This window comes from Nelumbo lutea, chromosome 1 (assembly GCF_056320005.1).
Source record: "Nelumbo lutea isolate HS-2025 chromosome 1, American lotus-T2T, whole genome shotgun sequence".
Taxonomy (NCBI): Eukaryota; Viridiplantae; Streptophyta; class Magnoliopsida; order Proteales; family Nelumbonaceae; genus Nelumbo; species Nelumbo lutea.
The window spans coordinates 168,171,102-168,195,879 of record NC_142684.1 but is presented as its reverse complement, the minus strand read 5'-3'; the positions used below and the strand labels follow the sequence as shown (position 1 = coordinate 168,195,879).

The 24,778-nt window shown below is 38.5% G+C and overlaps 1 protein-coding gene across 6 annotated transcripts in view; it reads right to left on the bottom strand.

The window, feature by feature from the left end:
- Positions 1-24,717, bottom strand: part of AARE (acylaminoacyl-peptidase-like protein) — a 38,373-nt gene extending 13,656 nt beyond the window's left edge. The window contains exons 1-15 of one of the 6 annotated variants that reach the window (XM_088960426.1): positions 24,415-24,634; positions 23,237-23,357; positions 22,933-23,104; positions 22,449-22,758; positions 22,044-22,265; positions 21,712-21,945; positions 21,495-21,569; positions 20,316-20,454; positions 17,995-18,146; positions 17,822-17,904; positions 17,399-17,526; positions 17,225-17,303; positions 5,207-5,384; positions 4,877-4,937; positions 4,635-4,757 (exon numbers count right to left, since the gene is read on the bottom strand). In XM_088960426.1, coding sequence (XP_088816552.1) covers positions 4,635-4,757; positions 4,877-4,937; positions 5,207-5,384; positions 17,225-17,303; positions 17,399-17,526; positions 17,822-17,904; positions 17,995-18,146; positions 20,316-20,454; positions 21,495-21,569; positions 21,712-21,945; positions 22,044-22,265; positions 22,449-22,758; positions 22,933-23,083 — 1,935 coding nt within the window. In that variant the 5' untranslated portion in view covers positions 23,084-23,104; positions 23,237-23,357; positions 24,415-24,634. Of the gene's footprint in view, positions 1-4,634; positions 4,758-4,876; positions 4,938-5,206; positions 5,385-17,224; positions 17,304-17,398; positions 17,527-17,821; positions 17,905-17,994; positions 18,147-20,315; positions 20,455-21,494; positions 21,570-21,711; positions 21,946-22,043; positions 22,266-22,448; positions 22,759-22,932; positions 23,109-23,236; positions 23,358-24,409 lie in introns of all 6 variants that reach the window. The other 5 variants (XM_088960425.1, XM_088960428.1, XM_088960424.1 and 2 more) reach the window with 5 other exon arrangements.
- Between the last annotated feature and the right edge of the window lie 61 nt (positions 24,718-24,778).

Genomic DNA, 24,778 nt, shown 5'->3' with positions numbered 1-24,778 from the left:
GAAGCAATATGAATCGCAGCTTGATTATCGCACCATAGCTTCGCTGGAACTGAGACTTTAAGACCGACCTCAGTTAAGAGTTGAGAAACCCACATAATCTCACATGAAGTTTGTGCCATTGCTCTATACTCAAATTCTGCACTAGATCGCGACACCACACTTTGCTTCTTACTCTTCAACGAAACCAGATTACCACCAACGAAAACACAATAGCTAATAGTGGACCTTCGATCGATCTTGGAACTTGCCCAGTCCGCATCAGAAAAACACTCAATGTTACTGTGACCATGATTCCGATACAGTATCCCCCATCCAGGAGCTCCTTTCAAGTAACACAAGATTTGTTCTAAGGTTGCTCAATGATGCACTGTAGGAGAGGACATAAATTGACTTACAATACTAACTGAGTAAGCAATGTCTTGACGAGTCGCTGTGAGATAGTTCAACTTTCCAACTAATCTTCCATATCGTTTAGGATCATCAAAAGCATCTCCATCCTTTGTGAGTTGTTGGTTAGGAAGCATTGGAGTACTGCATGGTTTGACTCCCAATTTCCTAGTTTCTGTTAACAGGTCCAAAACATACTTCCTCTGAGACGGGAAAATGCCTCTTTTATTCCTTGCCACCTCAATCTCCAAGAAGTATTTTAGGTGCCCCAAATCTTTAGTATTGAACTGGCTCTGCAAGAAGGATTTCAAGGATGAGATTCCCTTCGTGTCACTCCCAGTGATAACAATATCGTCTACATAAACAAGTAGAATGATACCAAATGTGGACTGCTTATAGAAAGCAGTATGGTCAGATTTGCACTTCCTCATCCCAAACCTCTCTACTGCCTGACTGAATTTTCCAAACCAAGCTCGAGGACTCTGTTTCGAAGACGACAAACTTTCCCAGACTCCCCCTGAGCAACAAACCCAAGTAGTTGCTCCATATAAACCTCCTCCTGAAGAACTCCATGCAGGAAAGCATTTTTCAAGCTGGTAAATAATCGAACTGAAGTCAATTTCACCACAGGGAAGAAAGTATCAAAATACTCCACTCCATATGTCTGTGCATAGCCTTTGGCCACCAGGCGAGCCTTTAGGCAAGCCACTGATCCATCAGAATTAAATTTGACTGCAAAGACCCACTTGCATCCAACCGCTTTCTTACCAACAAGTAAATCAACCATATCCCAAGTACCATTCTCAGTCAAGGCATTTCCTCAAGCATCGCATCACGACACCCAGGATGGGATAAAGCCTGGTGAACAGTTTTGGGAATCCCTACAGAATCAAGAGAGGCAACAAACGAACAAGAAGTAGAGGACAAACGATCATAGGTAACATAAGAGGAAATTGGATAAGTACACTGACGTTTACCTTTCCGAAGAGCAATAGGTAGATCAATATCACTAGGCATTGGATCCGATGATGAAGAGACTGGTGTCAGACTTGTCACAGGAGGATTAGGTCGTCGAGAATAGACTTGAGTAATAGGTAGTTTTGGTTGAGAAGGTGGTGGTGGGGATATTGGAACAACACTAGCATCTGGACCGATGACATGATACACTGGTAGATCACCATCCTCTTGTGGACACACAGGTATAGATGGAGCAGTAAAGAAAGGAAGATGTTCATGGAATGTAACATCAGCTGACACAAGATACCTGTTCAAGAGAGGAGAAAAACATGTGTACCCTTTTTGGAGACGAGAGTATCCCAGGAAGACGCATTTTAATGACTTGGGGTCCAATTTGAAAACCTGCGGACGAACATCACGAACAAAACAAGAGCATCCAAAGATACGAGGTTCAACAGTAAACACAGATTTATTAGGAAACGGAATCTTATAAGGGATTTGATCATTTAGAACAGTGGAATGTATGCGATTAATCAAAAAACACGCTGCAGAAACAACATCAGTCCAAAACTGTTTAGGAACATATGTTTGAAATAAAAGAGCCCTGGCAGTTTCAAGAAGATGCCTATTTTTTCTCTCAGCCACTCCATTTTGAGATGGAGTATCAACACAAGATGATTGATGGAGAATTCCATTCTGAGCCATGTAAGTCTGGAAGGAATCAGAGAAATATTCTTTGGCATTATCACTTCGCAATGTTTGTACAGACACATCAAACTGGGTTTTTATTTCAGCACAGAAGGTTTTAAAATGTGAAAGCAACTCAGAACGAGATTTCATTAAATAAAGCCAAGGCATACGAGAAAAATCATCCACAAAGGTAACAAAATATCAAAATCCAGTCTTAGACATAATAGGGCAAGGTCCCCAAACATCTGAATGTACTAACTCAAAAGCAGGACTAGCCCTTTTATTAACTCGAAAACAGACGATAAACGATGATGTTTTGCAAACTGACAAGACTCACAATCTAAAGAAGATACATCATAAAACTGAGAAGATAACTTCTTTAACAAAGGTAAAGATGGATGCCCCAACCGACAATGAGCTTCAAAAGGAGATAAAGTACTAGAACAGGCAATGGTCTAAGGTTCCTAGGTATCCAAAATGTACAGACCTCCTGATTCTTGTCCTTTACCAATAATCCTCTTCGTCATAAGATCCTGAAACAAACAATGATCAGGAAAGAATGAGATACAACAGTTAAGAGTACGAGTGAGTTTGCTAACAGATACCAAATTAAAAGAAAATTTTGGTAAACTCAATACGAATGAGAAAGAAAGTGTTGGTGTGGGATTGATAGTGCCAGAACCAAGGACAGAAGAAATAGAACCATCTGCTAAGGTAACTGAAGAAGGAAAAGTGTGTGATTGGAAAGTGGAAAAGAGGCTAGGATTACCTGTCATATGATCAGTTGCACCAGAATCAATGACCCACTGAGAGGAAGAAGAAAGAAGACATGTATTGGTTTTACGTGACTCAGCAAGGGCAATGATGGACTGAGAGGAGTTCTTTAATGCCTCTTGATACTGGGTAAATTTCGCATACTCATCTGCAGAAATTGTAATGGTCTGATTTGACAATGGATGAGGAGCATCACTCGTAGTTACAACATGAGCTGACTGAGACCCAGAAGACTTCTGGTTTTTCTTTAGCAATTTCTGGCAAGTCCTTTTAGTGTGTCCTGGTTCATGACAATAGTAGCAAACTACTCCCCCTGTGGCCTGAGTTCTAGCATTCCAACCACTATTACTGCCACCTCTGCTACTATTCTGAGAATGGGACCGGCCAGTTGATCCACTATTTTGACTGACAAGTGCACTAGGTTGTTGTACAGGTGAGGTATGGGAACCAATATCTGTACGAAGGACCCTAGTAAAGACCTCTTTTAAAGAGGTAATCTCAGAATTAGACAAAATCTGTGACTTAGCACCATCAAATTGAGGATTAAGGCCAACCAAAAAACTCATAATAGCCATTTTTTCACGTTGAGTCTGCTGAACTTTGATATCAGTACTAAAAGGTAGCAAGGCGTTCAATTCTTCATAAGTGCATTTGAAATTCATGAAATAGGTCTGAAAAGACTAATCTTGTTGTTCAGCTCGATAAAATGTCTTGCAAACATCAAAAATACGGGAAATAAATTCTTTACCAGAGAACAGAAAAGCCAAATATTCCATTAGTTCTTTTACAAACTCACAGTGAGAGACATGACCGACGTACTCATTCTCAATAGAATTGCGGATTTGCAAAAACAATTGAGCGTCAATCCTTAGCCATTCAGGGCGGGTCTCATTAGTAGGAGGGCCCTTAGTCAGATGGTTGTCCTTAGAGATACTCCGTAAATACAAACGAACAATCTTACTCCAATCTAAATAATTAGTTTCATTTAGTTTTTGTTTAGTGAAATTAGACAGAATGGGGATAATACTAGGCATAGCCAAGTTCTTTTGTTCAACCGCCATCATAAACATAGGAAAATAAACTTTTAACAACCAGCAAAGCCAATAAACACACTTAAACAGAATCGGCGGCAGATACAACACCCAAACAGCAAGAAACCACAACTGGCAGCACGAAAATATCAACTGTATAAAAAGAACAGAGAAGAAAGACTTTCCTGATGGGCAAACAAACACCACAGGAATAACACCAAGGCTGCTATGCTACTCTCCGACCTGTTGCAGACTTGAAAGCCCTCTCCCAATCGAAGATAAGAAGAGATGGGTGAAGGTGGGTAGGCCGATCTGGGATTCCTCTTCCATTGGTAGGGGTGATGAGATGCAGATGTCACTCGGAATGGGTGACCTAGAGATCGTAGTTGCTGCTCACTTGGGCAACGTAAAGAATTCAAAACTGCTCACTTGGGCAGCAGAGGGAAGAAAACCATAAATTAGTTTCAGATTGGAATTTGTGTTTCCAACTCTGATACCATGTGATAGAACAAGAATTGGAAGAAATTGATGTCTTTCTATTAAGAAAGTAGTACATATATATACAACCTTGTAGATATTAAAAATGAAGAAAATCATACAGCCTTGCAGATACAAAAAAGGAAGAAAATCATACAGCCTTGTAGATACTAAAATAGGAAGAAAATCAAAGAAAGAATAATTCCTATAATCAAGCTATTCCTAATTGGGCTAATACTACATATTTACAGCCTATAATTTCGTAACAAATACCAAAGAGAAAACACCAAGAGTGGAACCCAAGAAACATTACTGTACCTGGCCAATCAAGTGGGTTGTTAAAAAACCACCATGAGAACCTCCAAACACAGCTATTTTAGATGGGTCAACAAGTCCCATTTCAATAGCATGATCTATAGCTGTGAGCACATCACTGACATCCTGCCAATTTTAAACAATAAGGGTTAGAAAAAAGTTTCATGACAATATGAAAACATAAAGAGATAAATAGTTTAAAAAACCAAACACAAATAAACAATATAGAGGATGAGAATAGGCACCTGGGAGCCAACCTTCCCAGGAAGAGACTGCAATGCCTCCTCCCCAAATCCCAATGAACCTCTGAAAAAACATGTGTTAGAATAAAATAACAATAACAAATTCATCATTTTAGTAAATTCTGATCATTTTTAGTTTGTTTTATTAATGGTATGCAATATCCGAATCTAGTCCTAGCTCCATCTGGATTCAATGGGTAAATCGATTTGAATCCAAGTACTAATGGATCAAATTTTGATCTAGGTAATATCTGATTAAATGCGATCACTTTGCACTTTTGCAGCCCTAACTTAATTAGTGAAAGAAAGGAAAAGGAAAAAGGAAAATCTTACCTATAATTTACGATCAACAAGTTGTAGCCGATTGATGAGAGAAATGCCAGGGGCTTTGAAAAGCTTGTCACTGAGACAGAATGAGGTCCACCATGAAGGATTACAATTACTGGATTACATGAACCATGCTCCTGAGAGTTGGAAGATACATATATAGCTTCAAAAGGATTTTTGGCACCTGAAGTTCAAAAGTTCAGCATTCAGGGTACTATATACAGCATTGGGAGAGTTAAGAGATTTTATATCCCCTGCCTTGCACCTATCCTTTTCTCATTAATGAATTAATTTTGTTACTGATAAAAAAATATATATTTTGCTTTTTGATAGGTAATAACTTTTATTAATAGCACTTGCCAACAAAGGAATTTTCAGGTTGGTAGTACACTTGCCCCATAAACTGATATTATATTTCTTTAACCAATCACATGTTAGACAGTTGTATACCCTTAGCTCCAATCAGAATGATGTACATTATGAATTTATTGTAAATGAATAAAGTACATATTTGATTCATGTTCCTATGGTGTGTTTCTGTGTAATACCCTTAAACTGGACACTTATGAGACTCGTGTTAGTTTAGAACATTCACAGCCAGTGGATCAGTCTGATGAGACCTATCCTGATAAGGCTGACACTGATGTGCTGCCAAGTCAGTTGGAGCGGCTTGTCTCTGCCACCGGGGTGAGACCCGAGGTACATGCAGTGTAGGATTAATTGAATCTTTGAACCGAACCAGATTTCCAATATTGCCCTGGACCTTGGAGATTGATGGGCAAAACTGGAAAGTTACACCTGACCCCTATACTCGATTATGATATTGCACTAGGTGTCGGATTGGATTGTTTTTGATATGCCAATCAGTGAGATCCTTAACGGGGGGTCAAAACCTGGGTATGTTGGGACAGTCAGAGAATTCATCTGAGTGGATGATCATAGTGACAGGAACAGTCCCTTTGCGGGACAAAGGTAATGATTGGGGATGCACTCTCTGTCGGCAGCCGATTTCAATCGTTGAGATTTGTTTTGCAAAATATATTTTATATGAGATATAAAAGTATATATATATATATATATATATATATATATATATATATATATAAGTGCAGCACAGTTCCTTGCAGCCGAGGGAGAGGTCCTCTCTTGTTGGGCAGTGTTTGATCATTATGGGCTGAGAGGTTCAGTGTAAGGCCATTGAGGGTAATACCTGATGGGCTAATCTTGCATCTGCCCAGTCCCTAGGTGTTACAAGGTGGCTTGGCCCAGGGACCACTTAGGGTAAGTGTTGGGCCCATAGAGCCCATGTGATGGGTTTCAGGGAGTGCATTGTCCATAACAGTGTATTCGGCCAGGCCTTGTAACAAAGGCTGGGCTGAACCCATGTGGCTGATGTGTAGATCAATGTTTGGGTCCCATGCCATACAAGGAAGCCTAACTGGGCAGCAGTTTGGAAGGCTAAGTGAGCACATAACCTTATTGGGCCTAAAGCTCATTTCGAACTGGGCTGATTTGATCAATTAAATGAGGGGCGAATTCTGATATTAGATTAGCATATAGGATTAGGGCCATTCAGATCTGGAAACCTCCTAATAGGATTAGGAGGGGGATGATCTAATTTGCAAATAAGATAAGGGTTTACCCTTATCACTTAAAGGGGATTCTTATCCAGATATGATTTGGATCAGCAACTCCTAATGGGATTAGGAATTAATCCCTTTAAGCTTATAAAAGAATGAAGGGGCGGCAGCCTTTAGAAGACATTCACATTCACATCCTCTTCAAAGCTGAAAACACAGAAGAGAGAATTCAGCATCATTGCGCTAAATTCTTTCTTGCCGCCTCCTTTCTTGTTGCCGCCATATCTACCAGTTCGATCTCTTGTTCTCAGTGGGAGTGATCAAGATTGGATCTTGATATCAGTCCTTTGTGAAAGGGCTGATTGGAAGTAGTGCTCACGTGCCATCCAGCTGATTCTTGCGAAGGATCTGGTTCTTTTGAAGAACGCTGTTGATTCTGCTCCATCCTACACTGCGCCATATTCAGTGGGAGCAGTTTTTGGTTCCTTCCTTGGGCGTGAACACCTTCATTGGGAGATACTATTTCTCCGTATCAGGTATATCCCTCTCCTACTGCTTTTGTTCAGATCTGGTTCGGTTATTGGTTCAAGATTGATCCTTGACAAATATGATTTTTCTAAAATAGGGAATACAATTCCCAGTAGGATGGAGAGAAATTTTTGAAATTCGCCCATTCTATTCCACATTATTCAGGCGTCCATACAATGGATATCTCATCCCTTCATCACACCCCATAACTGACAAAATATTATACAATAAAGTTTATGCACTTCTTGTCACTTCAAATCTTGAGATGATCAGATACAAAATAGCACTTACCAACAAAGAATTGTCCTAACTAATGATCTAGGAAGACTGACAAATATATTATACAATAAGATTTATTCACTTCTTATCACTTTAAATCTTGAGATGCTCAGATACAAAATAGCACTTGCCAACAAAGAGAATTGTCCTAATTAATGATCTAGGAAGGTGTCCAATTCTTGGACTTCACATTATTTTCTATGCAATGTGTCATAACACTGAGCAAAGTATAACAACCACCTATTCCTTATTAATTTTTCTTAAACATGGCCAAAGTAAATATGAACTACTTTATACAATAAGGTTTATGTGCACTCCTGTTCTAAGGATTAGAGAAGAGCAAAAGAATTTTGTTGCATTTCCTTGTGATATAAAACAATTTAAACACTCCAATCCTTCTTTTCTTATAAACAACTAAAAGGAGAAACAGGGTACAATCATCTCCAACCCTAGGTAGCAGGGCAAGGCACAAAAACCTCAAAAGACAAACCACATTTACAATGCCAAAAACCTGAGGTAAAAATAGTAGAGGAAATCTCTTATCCTATTTTTTTTATCAATAACAAGAAATTCCAATAAAAAAAAGTTGGTGATACAAGGGGAGGAGAAAACATCTGTTATCTCCACCAACAAGAAACAAACAAAGCAGAAAGATTAAAGTTTAGCCCAAAACAAAGTACCCCTATTTACCCCTTGTTTTGCTAACCCATCAACAAAGGAGTTTGCACATCTCATAACCCAGTTTACTGTAACTTCCATGTCTCTAATCAGCCATTTGAGAATCTTTTGTTTTCATTGTTGTACCTCCACATCCCATTTTTGTCTCCCTTCAGCCAGTCCACCACCAGCTTGGAGTTCCCTCCGATGATCAAATTCCTTATATTTAAGTCTTTAGCTCTTTGAATACCTTCCAATGCCACCAAAATCTCAGCTCTAAGAGAGTCACCAGCTTCAATTGGGCCTGAGAACAAGGCAATTATTACCCCTTTCTCATCTCTTAGAACACCCCCAATATCCAAATGGCCCTGGGTTGCCAAAAATGCTTCCATCAAAGTTTAGTTTGTAACAGCCACTAGGAGGTGGGGGCACCATACTGGGACAAATACTTCCTGATCCAGGGCTGAAAAAGCAACTGCTTTCCACTTTCTTGACAGGTCATCCATTGTCACACTGTTGAAAAGCTCCATAGATTTAAGTCAATGTATTACCCTGATAAAAATTACCTCCTGAATGGCTTTGTCTCCTCTCCTTCCCTAAGAATACTCTGGAGCTTCTTTCTTCCCAAATGGTCCAAATAACAGCAATCCTTACACAACGCCACATTAATCTTCCCCTTTTCTTTGGCAATCTGAAAAATGAAGGTGCAAACAAACTTTTCACATCTGGCAACAGGTTCCACTTCCACCTGCATCTAAACAAAGAGGAGAACCATTCCCATAAACCCTTAACAAAAGTACAGGAGATTAATAAATTGTACCAATTCTCACCATCGACCTTACAAAGAAAGCTCCAATAAGGGGACAAACAATTCTTCGGTCTTTTTCCTTGAAGTAAGTCATAGATGTTGATACTTTCTAGGTAATGCTTCCCAACAGAAACTTCCAATCCTAGGTGGAATAGGTTTACTCCACACCTCTTTAATAAGGAAAGGTGGACTCCCCCCCCCAGTAGCTATTGAATGGGTTAGGGTATTGAAGAAGAATGAGCAAGTAAACAAACCATGAGAAGTAGGAGTCCAGATTCTTTTATCAGCTTGAGAAGGGTCCAAAATACACCTCATCAAGGATGCCCATCAGAGACAAAGTACTATTTAATTCAGAGTCCCTGATGGCCCTTCTCAAACCAGAACCAGAGTTGGAAGGAACTAAAAAGGTAGAAACAAAGTACTTGGGGTTGCCTCTCGAGGATAATCCAATGAGACAACTCCTAGGATTCGGTGATAGAGAGATTTGAAAAGCAACTAGCCTCTTGGGAGAGGAATTACTTGTCCTTGGGAGGGAGAGCCACATTGATAAAATCTACCATTGCCAACCTTCCAATATATTTTTTGTCAGTTTTTAAAATGCCAAGGAGGATTTCCAGAAGGTTGGAAAAATTAATGAGGGATTTTCTATCGGACCCAGGTGAGGAGAAAAAGGATCATAGGGTTAGGTGGGATCTAGTGAGCAGAAGCAAAGAATGTGGAGGACTAGGATTAGGGAATATTCAAAAGAGGAATGTGGCTTTGGTGGGTAAGTGGTTATGGAGGTTTCCCCTAGAGAAATAGAGGTTGTGGGTAAAGATCGTGGAGAGTATTCATGGGCTCGCAAGCAATGGATGGGATGTTCGAATTTCGGCTAGGACTACAAGAGCTTCTCCATGGAAAGCTATTCAAGCTTCTTTGCCTCTCTTCACTCCGTGGACAAGGTACAATTTGCACTCTGGTGACCTCATTAAATTTTGGGAAGTCTGGATTGGGGATTCTCCCTTGAAGGATCAGTTCCCTTCTCTGTTTGCCTTGTCTAATTTGAAAAATAAGCACGTATCCAGTTTCTTGGTGCCCTCACAAGCTTCCTCAGGGTTGGGTGGAACTTGGGTTTTAGAAGAGTAGTTAGGGAGTCAGAACTGAATAGTACTTTGTCTCTTCTTAATATTCTAGAAGGTATTTCCTTAGATCCCTCTAAATCAGAAAGAAGGGTTTGGACTTTATTAGCCTCTGGAATTTTTTTCTTGTGCATCTTATTTCAAAGCCTTAGTTCATCCATTGGATCAGTTAGGGCATCCTTTTCCGGTAGAGTCTGGTGCAAACCGATTCCTCTGAAGGTTGGGAGTTTTTGTTGGGAAGCAATCTTGGAAAGAGTCAACACTTGTGGTCTCCTTCAGAGAAAGAGTTACTGATTTCCTACCCTGTTATGAATCACATTTGGGAGTGGTGTTCATCTTTGTTTGGACGCAGCTGGTCTCCTCCACCAGATTTACAAAGACTTTTTGCTCCATCCTTGTTTAGCTGGTCGAAAAAAGAGAAAGAGTTATGTGGAGATGTCTCAAGGCTGTTGTTTGCTGGACTACTTTTTCTTTTTTTGATCAATAACAGCATTTCATTACTTAATCACAGAAGAATTACAGAGAGGAAGATAAACTTTCTTATCTTCCAAAGGAAGCGAACACTCCCAAGAACAAAAAGGAAAAAATTACAATTGTGCCCAAAACATTGATTCCCTAACAACTCCTTGCTTAGCTAATTCATCCACAAAGGAGTTAGCTGACCTATTCACCCAGCTAACCTTAACTGCCATCTCCTGAACCAGCCACCTAAACTTTCTCCTCTCGTTACTGTACATCCATAAACTACTATTTTCTTTATTCAGCCATCCTACCACCACCTCTGAATCCCCTTCAATGCAGAGTCTTCTTATATTCATTTCCTTTGCTGGACTACTTGGGAAGAAAGAAACAGGAGAATTCTCAGATAGGGAAAGAAGACTGCCAGAAATTCTGGAGCTGATTCATATCAGAGCGGTACATTGCCTGAAGCCTTTGGCTCTTCTTAAAGACTTCTCAGAGGATGATTTGCTCAGAAATTGGAAGGAAATTGCAAGTTCAGCTCCGGTCAAAGACACATCCTTACCCTCTTGGACTCCTCCTAGTGGTTTTGTTAAACTTAATTTTGATGGAAGTAGCATGGGTAATCTGGGTCCATCAGGTATTGGGGGTGTCTTTAGAAATGAGGAGTGATAAATGTTCTCTTTTCGGGGCCAATCGGATTGGGTGATTCTCTTAAAGCTGAGATTTCAGCTGTTATTGAAGGAACACAAAAGGCAATTGAACTGAATATCACCAATTTGGTCATAGAAGGCGATTCTAAACTGGTAATGGATTGGCTAAGAAATGATACAGATTTGGAACTAGAGCAATGAGAAGAGGAAATTTAATTGGTTAACCAATAACATTGAGGTGAAGTTGAGTTGGGTTAAAAGAAGTGCTAACTCCTTTGCTGATGGGTTAGCTAAACAAGGGGTATATAGAGACTCTTTGTTCTGGGCTATCTTGTAATTGTTCTCTTGTTTTGTTGTTCTAATTAGGTGAGATAAGAGTGTTTATCTCCCTCTTCTTGTACCTTTGCTTTTTCTCTCTAATTTTAATAAAATCTGTGAGCTATTGATCAAAAAAATAAAAAATAAAAGTGATGTTTTGTGCATTTAATGATTCCATTGGATTTACAGACTTGACAAAGTGGAAGTTTGTGCTCTTTTAACAGGTTTTAAACAATGATACCCAGAACGTACTGGTGTTGGATATGATACTGGATACTAGATGGATGCTTCAAGACATACCTTATAGCCTTTATACTTTTAAAATGTGTAAAATGGTGTATTTTAATAAATTATACTATTAAAAAGAGATGTACATGTTAGAAATTCAATTAAATCTGAAGAAAGTCTTGAAAAATGAGCTTCAGCTTTAAAGCTAGAGATAAGCATAGTACATGATATAGACATACCCATATCTGTGTCCAGGATTTTAGGAAATGAAGAGTCCAAATCCCTTTGCTGTATTTGTTTCCATGTCCATATCTGTACCCGGGACTCGTAACTTTTCCTAACCATCTTTTTTTGTTGAAATATCTCTTTTCATGATTCAGAGTATTGGTTGGAGACCCTTTTCCTAACCATATCTGTACCCAGGACTCATAACTTTTCCTAACCATCTTTTTTTGTTGAAATATCTCTTTTCATGATTCAGAGTATTGATTGGAGACCCTTTATTTATTGGTTTGGATAAGTCTATATGCTTGGTGTGGCACAACTTTGTTTTTTTCTCAGAGTATTCATCTGTTACAGAAAGGACCAGTTATTGTTGGTTGAGTTTATTCTTTTTGCAATATTAGTGGCAATTTCATTTGGTCTTGTTTTTCTCTATGCTTTATCTAAATTTCCATAGTTCTCTTTTCCAATTCACGAGTTTGCATCCAACCTATTACCAATTTCAAGTCTCCCTCCACTTCCAACTGCTGAAAACCCAGCTGTTTAGCCAGCTTGAGCCCTTGTAAGAGTGCCAAAACTTCTGCTCCAAGAGAGTCACCCAGTCCTATCGGGCCAAAATAAAGGGCCAGTACATTTCCTCCCTCATCTCTAAAGACAACCCAATTCCAAAGGGGCCTGGATTACCTATAGAACTGCCATCAAAATTTAACTTAACATCCAAAGATAACGGAGGCAACCAGTCCTCTTGAATAGCTAAAGAGGGGCAGGAAGAAACTGCTACTGCACTCCACCCTCTAATTAAGTCATCTACAGAGAAGTCCTTGAACAGATCCAGCGATTTCAACCAATGTATGATCTTGATGGTGATCCCTTCTATGACTTCATGTGCTGATTTTTCTTTCCCTTGAAAGATTCTGTTATTTCTCTCTTCCCACACTACCCAACTGCTGCCCTCGTTGCTCTCCACATTACCCTTCCTCTTTTCTTTGACTGATGAAAAAAGCTAGACTGAAAAAGATCCACCACGCTTGTAGGAGGAACCCACCTACACCCAAAGAGAGAGGAAAACCAATCCCAAATAAGAGTAACAAAAGGACAAGATTTTAGTAGATGATTAACCGTCTCACCACTCTTCAAGCAAAGGCTACAAACATGAGGGAATAAGAACCAATTTGGTCTTTTTTTCTGAAGCAAGTCCAAAGTGTTGATTTTTTGGAGAACCACTTCCCAACAAAAAGCCCTCACCTTTGGAGGTATAGGAGCACTCCACACTTCTTTTATAGGAAAAGAGTTAACTAAATTGGAAGAGTGCACTAAAGCATTGAAGAAAGAAGAGCATGAAAAATAACCGGAGGACTCTTCAAACCAAATTCTATTATCAAGACAAGAATGATCCAAAAGCATTGAATTTAAAAGAGAGAAAAAATAATCTGCCAACCCTAATTCTGACTCCCTGAACCCTAAATCCCACGCCTCATTAGAAACACGAAAGGTAGAGATGACTTTAAATTTGTTCAAGGACAAGGAGTAGAGGGCCGAGTACCTATCCTTAAGAGGCTGGTCCCCAACCCAAACGTCCTCCCAAAAAAGACCTTATTACCCAAACAAGTGTCATACCTGATGAAAGGAGAAAAGCATAGTTGTCAAGGTGACACTTAGGCGACAAGGCAATCGCCTAACGGTTTCCTACTTCCTACTATAAAATACTTTTTTATTCATAATTTTTTGAGATTATAATTATAAATAAGACATTATTAAACTAAAATAATCATTTTGTGTGTTTATATACTATTTTTTTTACTATTTTCTTATTTATTAGGGTTTAATCAACACAAACATTGATAAATGCTGTATTGAACCCTCAAAGACTTAAAAACCTGAACCATTAAGTAAGGAGGAACTAAATTTTTTTTCTAATCAGCACATTTTCCTCTTCCATATATTCTTCTACTTCTTCTCCTTCTTCTTCTACTACTACTACTACTATTACTACCAATACTTTTTATTTTCTTCTTTTCCTATAACAAAAATAAGGGTTCAACCCCTATATTTTTTGAATTTTATTTTCCTTCTTCCTTTTCTTCTCATGAATATGTTGATTTTCTATACTTTAATATGAAATGTATACTTTTCTTATGAAAACCATGAATAATTATTAAAGAAATATGGTTATGGTACCTAGGGAACTACCCTAAGATCTATTTTTTAACATAAAAAAATTCTTCACCTAAGCGACTAGGTGACTAGGCGCCCCCCAGTCGCCTAGCCTCGCCTGGGTGCCTTGAAAACTATGGAAAAGGCGGGCAAGATACCAACAATGTCTTTGCACGGAGAGGAACAAGAAGCCCTTGGGTTGATACCAGCATCCCATCCATTTGCTGCCAACCCATGTATGCTTTCTATCACTCTATGCCACAAGCTTTCCTGCTCCTTGGGAAACCTCCACAACCACTTACCTAAGAGTGCTATGTTTCTTAGACGGATATTTCCAATCCCTAAACCCCCTTTGTCTTTTGTCCTAAAGACCATTTCCCACTTCACTAGGTGATCCTTTTTTGACTCCCCAGGTTCCCAGAGGAAATCTCTCATTACTTTTTCCAACTAATTTGCCACCTTGACAGGCACTAAGGTAGACAGGAAGTACACTGGCAAATTTGCTAAAGTTGACTTAATTAAAGTGATTCTACTGTTAGACAGTTTTGTATGCCCTTAAATTCAATCCGTTTCGATGTACTTTTGACATTTAGTATAAATAAATAAAGTGCATGTTTGATTCATATTGTTTGGTATAATTCTGTGTAAGACCCTAAAACTTGATACTTATAGAGACTCATGTTAGTTTTAAATGTTCACAGCCATTGGATAAGTCTGGGGAGATTTATCCTGTCAAGGCTGATACTGGTGTGTCACCAAGTGTTGGGATGCCTGTCTCGGCCACCAGGGTAAGACCCAAGGAACATGTAGTATGGGATTACTTGAATCCTTGAACTGGACCAGATTTCCAGCATTGCCCTGGACCTTGGAGATAGATGGGCAAAACTAGAAAGTTACACCTGACCCCTAGACTCGATTATGACACTTCACTAGGTGTCGGATCGGGCTGTCTTTGATATGCCAATCAGTGATATCCTTAGCGGGAGTCAAAACCTGGGCATGTTGGGGCAGTCTGAGAATTCATCTGAGTGGGTAATCATAGTGACAGGATCAGCCCCTTTGTCGGACAAAGGTAATGATCGGGAATGCACTCTCTCTGATGGAAACCAAACTACCGGCAGTTGATTTCAATCGTTGGAATTTTGTTTTGCAAAATTTATATATGATATATATATGTACGATTTCAAAATGTTTGCAAATGGTTTTAATTCTCGGGATCCATGTGAGCAGAGAGTGCGGCACTGTTCCTTGCAGCCAAGGGAGAGGTCATCTCTTGTCGGCAGTGCTTGATCATTAAGAGCTGAGAGGTTACGTGTAAGACCATTTAGGATAGTACCTGATCGGCTAATCTTGCACCTGTCCACAGTCCCTGTGTTTTTATAAGATGGCTTGGCCCAGGGACCACTTAATGTAAATGTTGGGCCCATAGGGTCCATGTGATGGGCCCAAGGGGTTCACTGAGCTTTTTTAGTGAATTCGACTGGGCCTTATAATAAAGGCTGGGCCAAACCCATGCGGCTGGTGTGTAGATCAATGCTTGGGTCCCACGCCATACAAAGAAGCCCAACTGGGCAGTAGATTGGAGACTAGTTAAGCACTGAATACTTAATGGGCTAAAAACCCATTTCGAGTTGGACTGATATGGTCACCCATCTATGGGGCGGATCTGAGATTAATGTTAGCAAAAGGATTGGGCCTTTAACCTTATCCACTCTGGGAGACCAAATTCAAATCAGATTTGAATCTGGTAAACTCCTGATAAGATTAGGAGTAAGCTAACTTAATCTGCAGATAGGATTAAGATCATCCCCTATCCAAATACTGATTTGGATTGGGATAACTCCTAATTAGGAGGTTTCTTAATCAAGAAGAAAAGAGGAAAAACCCTAAGAGAAAAATATCAGATTTCGAACCAAGGGTTGTAAGCAATAAAGCATCCTACGAATTGAGATTAGATCTCATTCACACTCCAGAGAGAAGAGAAGCAATTCAGCCATCTTTGTCCCAGGAGTTCTCCTCCAGTCACCGCCATTCCTTCTAGCAAGATTTGATCTTTGTAGAAGAAAAAAATCAAGAAATCAATTCTTGACATCAGTCTTGCAGAAAAGACTGAAAAAGATTCGGTGCTCAGAGTTTCCAGAGGATTCTTGCGAAGGATCCAGTGTGTATGACGCACTCTGCTGGTTCCGTTCCACATACAGCTGTCATCTTCAGCAGGAGCGGATCTTGGTGTCCCCTTTGGGCGTAAACACCAACTTTGGGAGATACGACTTCTCCGGATCAGGTATAATTCCTCCTTTTTTCTTTTTGGTTTAGATCTGGTTCGGTTATGGTTCAAGTAAGATCCTTGAATATTGTATTCTATTTTAGGGAATACGATTCCCAGTTGGAAGAAGGTAGGAAAATTTTTGAAATTCGCCCACCCATTCCGCAATCTTTTGGCGCCCATTAGATAGATCCTACCATTCTTTCATCTACCTCCAAAAGAGATGTAATTCCTCTTCCACCCTGCTAGCCTCTGTGAATCTTTCCAAGACTGGGTACCAGAAACTTTTTGACTTTGGGTTTCCCCCCAGGGGTAAACCCAAGTATTTTATAGGCCAATCACTCCACTCACAACCTAACAACCTAGCCAAGGAAGACACCTCCCCATCTGATCTATTAACCCTAGCCACACAATTTTCAAAACCTTCTACCAACAATTTCAGATTGATCATCTCCCCAGGCTCTCCCTCACAAAAGAGAATTATATCATTTGCAAATTATAAATGTGTAACCACTACTTCTTGCCTCCCTACTCTCCACCCATGAAAAATGTTTCTAGAATCGTTTTTGGAGTCATCTCTGGAGATCATAACACTCAAAACATCCACTATTAAATTCCATTATATCTCTGTGGTACCACCTTTCACACCCTGAATTCTAGTGGGGTTGGATCCCCTCTTTATTGGCCCCAATAAATATTGCACAAGCAATCAATGGTTTAACATGAAAACTTAAAATGAAAGATAAGACATTACCTCTAGTAAGGTCATCAGAAGCACCCCTAACTGGTATCTTCAGTATTTTGAATTGAAGGGAAGACATCAATGATCTAACCTGCAGAACACAATAAGGGTCAAGGGAATGATCCATACAATTATAACCATAAGATGAATTTAAATGCAAAAATATCCTATAATTGAAAGGTCAACCTTTTCAGAATATTGGGATAGAGGGCTTGAAACATCCATCCAATTCCATGAAACACTTGAAATTCCTTCTTTCTTCTCAATGAGACATCCATACTTGATTTGAGGGAGATGTATGAGACTGCTAGATACTTCAAAAAGAAAAATGCAAAAACAAAATCACTTTTTATTTCTTTTAACCTAAAAACAAATTGATAAGTAAACCGAAGACTTCATTGATTAAGAAGAAAAACCAAGTATGTATAAGTACTGTATATCCCAAGTTATGGGTTAACAAAAAATTATTTAATGACTAATTGATTGAAAGGATCATGGAATAGATCAGCAATCAATATTTTTTAAATCAGTAATAACAGATTTTATTACTTTTGTAAAAAAGAATCGAGTTAATTACAAAGTTTAAGTGCATTGCACCCATTTTATTACCAGCAATAATGTTGTCCCCATCCAGGGTAAGAACATTCCAGGAAGAACATGAGTCAGCAGGGCTGATTCGTGATACTTTTCCACTACAAGGAAAGAAGCATATATCCACACATCAATTACATGGAGATGATTAACAAGTTTCTGGTATCAACACCATAGATGATATTAATTACCTCAACACATCTACAGACAATATTACTCGAATGCTTCCCCAAACGGAAGACAAAATCATAGTGCATCCATCAGAAAGCCAAGGTTTATTGAGGAGACTTGAACAATAAAGCCCAGGGAAGGCACCATCCTCAGCACACATCACAACAGGAACCTGCACAAAATACCAACAAAAGACATGTAATTACAGAAGACAGCTAAGATGTCCATGACATTTACTAAATCAGTAAACTCATCGTTTAATTGTTAAAACTTGTCACCTAATATAATTATATAACCACTGAACAGATACAAATTATGTGATATCAACTTTTGCTTTCTGTTAGACCCTTTTGGGTGGGGGTGTGAAGTATGGCAGAACAACATGTTTCAAGATAATATGCTAGATATCATATATTGACCACAAGCAATATTTCTTCTCCAAAAGTCTTCAAAAAGTGGTTTCAAGTTCAGCATTGACAGATAATTATGTAAATGTTTTATCCAATGTTTTAAAACGCCGAGGCGTGACGCAATGCATTCCACTACCTAGAGGTGTGAGGCGTAGTTCAAAACATACAAGGCATAAGCCTCCTTAAGAGGAGGGGGATGAGGAGGAAGAAAAATCTCATTTTTCTTTATTTTTAATAAAAATCTTTTATATTAAGAAAAATGAAGATGCACAGCACTAGTTGAAAGGGGGCTGGGAGCTTCGCCCCCCAGCCAAGGGAAGCCCCTGGCCCACTTTCTTTCCCCTTATCTTCCCTTCCCTTCCCTTTCCTTTCCTTTTCTTTCTTCTCCTCTTTTTTTCTCTTCTCTTTCTTTCTTTTTCTTCCCCTTCCCTTTCTATTCCTTTCCCTTCCTTTCCTTTTTTTTTCTTTTTTTCCTTCTTTTTTTTCAGTCTTTTTACATGAGGTGTGCATGAAGCGTATGCCTCTAGCAAGCCTCATGAAAAAAAAAAAAAAAACGTATAAGGCATACGCCTCTTGCACCTGAGGTGTTCGCCTCAGGGGTGTCAGCACCTCTGGCATACACCTTAAGGCATTTTGGGCATACCTCGCCTGGAGGCACGCCTCCAAGTGTACGCCTCCTACGCCTTTTAAAACACTGGTTTTATCTGTTTTTTTTTTTTCCAATGAGGCTAAGAAATGTTCTATTCCATTTTGGAGGCCTTGTGCGTTTGTCACCAGCAAAATGCCTTTAACCAATAGAAGTTTCAAGGGAGAGGCCACAAGGATATAGTTATAGGACTTACCTAAGCTAAGGCTTGAACTAGGAAATTATGCATTTATTTTGTAGTAAAAAACTCCCTACAACATGCACAATTTAACATAATTTACAGTGAAAGTACAAGACATTTACTAAACTATGTAACAGAGGATGGTTAAATGTCCATGACATTTACTAAATCAGTGCATTCATCAATTAATACTTGTCACCCAGTGTAATTATATAACCAAGGGGTCATCATTACTTGATGTAGTGGTAAAATCTCAGTTTGATAAGCATGAGAACATGGATTCAGGTCTGAGAGCATCCACTTTGTGAAAAAGAAAAAAAAAAAGGTAAAGATTAGGTCCTATCCAGTCTACCCCTCCCAAGGCCCCAAATAGCCAGGACCAACATTGGGTAATAGCCTTTTATATTAAGAGTTAAATATTGATACAATATTCCTCTAGTATTAAGTATTAACGATGAAACAAAGGCATAAGACAGATAATAGCATTTAAAATACACCATATAAAATTCAAAAGCAGAAGTATATACATAACATAAACATCTACCTCTTTGTAGGCTTGGGTGGTCTAGCCCCTATCTTTGATTATACCTTCCTTATTTTATCAGTAACACATTAGCTATTAACATCAGTATAAAAGAATGATATACCGCTATTGTGCATCACACACCCCAATTAAGTAATTAGCCTTGGCCAACCACCATTACTGCTTTTCATTTACAAGTTTCCCCCTTTGGGAATTAAACCCCAATAAATCCAACTTCTGTTTGAATGATATTCTTCATTGCCAATCTGACTTTTGATTGGTAACTGTAATTTAATTGGTAGAAACTATTATGTACATTGTAAGGAGGCGGAGTATGCTTAAACGTTCTAAAGTCAACAGACTACAAATAGCTGCCTTTCCCTTTACAATCTATTATCCACTTCCTCTTTCCCAATACAGGTGTGGTCTATTGACCCCTTGCCTAGCCAAATCATCAGCCAAGCTGTTTGCTGACCATAAGAAACCAAATTTTACATACAAAGATTATATTTACTGGATTCTTTCTGATTAATCCTTTAGAAAACAAACTTAACAGATAAAAAAGAAAATGGGTTTATTACCAAATCAACAATATTTGAAGATGGGCATGGCTTTCCATCGATGGACCAATCAATTCTATGCAGCGACTCTGTTGCACAATGTACTCCAGTATCCACAGCACTTTTTGCAGATAAAAACACTAGGAATTTTCCATCTAGACTGTCAAAACAAAACTATTTTCAGCCAGTCAGCAGTTCCAGAGAAGTTATACACTTCTTTCATCGACAATGTACTTATTCAATGGCTCCAATTAAGCAATATTCATTTTCTTCATTTATCAGAGAAATTGTGCAGTAGCATCAGTCCATGGTTCAAGCATGGAACAGGTGTATAATGAGAAAATATGTTATGGGCAACATAAGAGTCCTTAATTTTGGATGTCTTTTTACAAGTGAAACAAGATGCAACATGGCACTATCTTTTGTATACCAACATTCAGCAGCTATGTAAGATCCAAGAAGGTCAGCAAACCAAGAATATGAAAACTGCTTAGAAATTAAAAATTAAATGAATACGAGTTCAATGGGTTTTCAGATTCATTGTTAGAGAGATTGATTCTTTAGGAGGGTTGGTCCGGAGAAGTGCTAATGAAGCCATTGAAATATCAGCCGAATCAGGAGTTTCATGTCCTAAGTTACTTAGTGGTTGTTTGGGGCCAGGGTCGTTGTTGTAATTAATTTAATCCATTGTTTGATTATTAGTGATCAGCTTAAGGCTGTTTGTAGTTTGTCTGATCATCGTAATCAGCAATCCTTTCTTCATGATGAATGAAACACAGCAATGTTAATTATCAATAAATAAATAAATAAATACACTGGTCTTCAAACTTTCATTACTTGCTTATGATGCTTTTTATTAAACAAACTCCTATTCCTCAAACTAAATCCATTGAAGTGTGAGGCACTAAATAACCATCAACTAGAGATCCTTTGTCTCAATCAGAAAAACAGAAATAAATATTTAAACAGAAAGATACTTCAATGTCCTTTGTGGAAAGATATGACAATATATAGAATTAGCATTTCATCTCAAGTTTAATGCTCCAAATGAACTCATTTTGCTTCTGATATCTCAGGAATTTAGCTATAGATATTTGAACAAAAACCTCTAGTCAAGCTTCAGTGGTCATATTAAGAAAAATAAATATGGACTTGCTTAACCCAATCACTGAATCCAAGCATGAAAATAGTAAGAAATACCTGAACACTGGGAAGAAAGCACTACTTATGCCTTGAGTTAGATTAACAAGAGCAAAATCTTCAGCTGCATTATTTCTGAAGCATAAGAAAAAATCTACAGTTATTGAAAAGGAAAGCTTGCAGAAAATTTTAGGCTCTAATATAACATACAGAAAAGGCAAAAAAACATATCAGAAACCATGAACGTTTTGTTCCAACTTCCAAGCTGATAACCCACTTGAGAGACAATTCAGCTTCTGGTTCATGAACTGGAGCTCGGATTGTATACAAAGCACACGGCCTATTGTAACAGTATTTTATACCAAGCTTTCTCGCGACTTTCTGAGGACCAGTCTCTGATGACCACCCAACAAAAACCAAATATTGATGTGAACCCTGGGTTGATGGTGCCCATACAACTTGTCCAACACTCAAAGACTTTTCAATTCCTTCAACAGCACGTACGCCGCCACTGCAAATGCAGAGAAATTATGTTCTTAAATTCCAAAGCAGCAATTTACACGTTTCATTTTTACCATAGAGAGACAACAGGGACCACAGAAAACCAACCTATAAATATCAATGACAAAGAGTGCAGGCTGCCTTTTCCCTGAATAGGTTTCCCCCCAGGTCTCCTCCCAATCTCCTTGACCTTTCCAGCTTCCACAATCCTTATCAACAGAACCCTCCTTCTTGTAACCAGAACCATCAAATACAGGCTTAGACTGAGATGGCTCCTCAGCAACATAAGCGACGCAAGTTTCATCATAGTTCCAAGAAATTCCCTCAAACCTGTGACATAGCAAGATCATTAAAATGATTAAGTCCTTGAAAGAATTGTAGTGGCAACAAGGAAAAAAAATGGACTTCATGGATAAACAAAAAGAAGGATACAGAGAAAGAACTTTGCTTTCTAGTACAAAACAAGGCCATCTATCAAGTTAATTAATTTCCTACTTTGTAGTTAGTAGTTACCATCCATCTGTATACACTGAACCATGAATAGATTGAGGGATGTGTATTTCCTTTTGCAATTGAGAGGAACTCCAGATTTCAAACTGTGTTGGCAATCCATTTTCCTGATTTTTAACAACAAGAAGCTTTGAACCTGATGGTGATGGCAAAATTACAGACACACCTGCCATCTCGACGGGAAATGTAGCCCATTGGAAGCTTACAGAATGGTTACTTTCTTCTGAAATATGAGCTGACAGAATATATTTCCTCTTTTTGTTTGCCAACAGATTTGCTTGGCTAATTGAAACCATTGCTTGGGAGCCATTTCCTGCAGCAAATAAGAAAAGGAAAAGTGTGTTTATAAACAGAGTTCCCATATCCAATAAAATAGTCAGGCTGAAATAGGAAAAGAAAATATAAGAAATTATTAACAACTTCTGACCATCGTATTCTACAGAACAAAGAATTATTATTATAAAATGGCAAAACAAACATATATTACCTTTGTCAGACTTGAAAGTCCATGCTTTATCAATACTAGGGATATTAATGAACTCTAGAAGTAACTTAGACTGGGATGCATATTCTTCTTCAACTGTTGCATCTGAGACTGCCGGTGCTTCCTTTTGAGCCATGGTTCGTGATACATCCATATTGAGCAATCTTAATAATTTCTTACTGCAAAAGTACAAATTCAGCAGGAAAAGAAAGGTCAGTAAATAGAGTGTTACTGGAAGCTTTAACTAGTGGGCAAGATTAAAATCTAGGGAATGTTTCTTAGCATGATGAACTTTGAGAAGAGAAACTTTCCATCTAAAACCTGAGATAGCGCTCAGTAATCAATCATGTGCATGAACTGAATGTTAATTATAAATAGTCTTCAATCGTCTTGACTCTTGAGAAACCTAGATATGTTGTCCACTTGTCCTACAACATGCATGTTACAGGTTAAATATTTAACCTGTTTGTATAGTACAAAAAGAACTTCAAATAAAAGAAAGGGATGAAATTAGTTAAATTAGGAATGAACATTGGAAGATATGAAGAAGAAAAGATATTGCACCTAGTAGCCTGAAGAAAACTTGGATTCAAAACTCTAAACAAAATAAATACTATATAGGGTATTCATATGTGAAATAAAAATAAAAAGAAGCTGGAATTGGCATATGACAGAGATTACTTTTAGGAAAAGGAGGTAAGAAAACATGGAGAAAATTCCAATACAGAGACATTGTCTAAGAAGTAAAGGCTCCTAGGTAGTAGGGTTGTGGATTTGTGCAATATAAGATAGATATGTAATGTAAAAGGAATAGCATTCTGTGCGATACTTAGGACTCCAACATGGGCTCATATTGTATTCATAAGGAAGCAAACTAAATTTATTACGATGCCAATGATGGAGAAAACCAGCATCAACCTCTCTTCCAGCAATACTTCTACTGTTCTACAGCATTACTCCATTTCAATTGTATATTTTGCGTCTTTTAAGTGCATTTCCATCTTAATGATAAAGAATTAGATGGCCAATAATCTTTTACGCTCGATCAGGTAAAGAAAAGGTATACTTTTTAGCTTTCAATGTTTAAGTAAAGCTCCTAATAACTAGCTGATGAATCATGTTCATACTGATTATATTCTTCTCATGTATTGGTTCCAACTCTCTCACTAAAAACCCATAAGGAGAAGAAGAAAGAAAGAGAAATATATCAGAAACCCGTAAGTCATCACAACAATTACATAGTTTATTCATTAAAAACCACCAGTAACCTTGACTTCAAGATCCAGATAAGACCAAAATCCGAAAGAAAGAAAGAAAAAAATCAAAATCCAAGTAAGAGCAGATAAAAAAAATGCGACCCATTAATTAGTTCATCTGTAGAAACAAGTAATCGTCCCAGCATCTGAAAACTCTACGAAGAGAAAGAGATAGATTTGGTGCCATTCTGTTTGTTTTCGAAGAGAGAGAGAGAGAGAAAGACCTTACGTTGAACGAAAGAAGGGTCTAGCTCTAAGTCACAGGCGTCGATCGAGGGGAGTATATGGAATAAGGAAATCGGGGGCGGAGCCAGCAAGCACACCAATCAGAAGCGGTGTTACAGAGTTTCGCCATCCCCGGACCGAATTTTAAGAACACTCCCCGCCCCCACCCACAATGGATCTCTAAACTGCGCACATCGAGTGATACGCACCCCTCGATTTTGGATGAGAAATTGAGAATCAACGAATCATTCGTGTTGAATGTAGATTAGGTGCATTTTACCGTTGAAACGCCAAATTTACCTCAGTCGCGAAATAAAAGATCTGTTTGGCTTTAAAGGGACAAAAAGGCATTATTTCCCGCTCCAAAT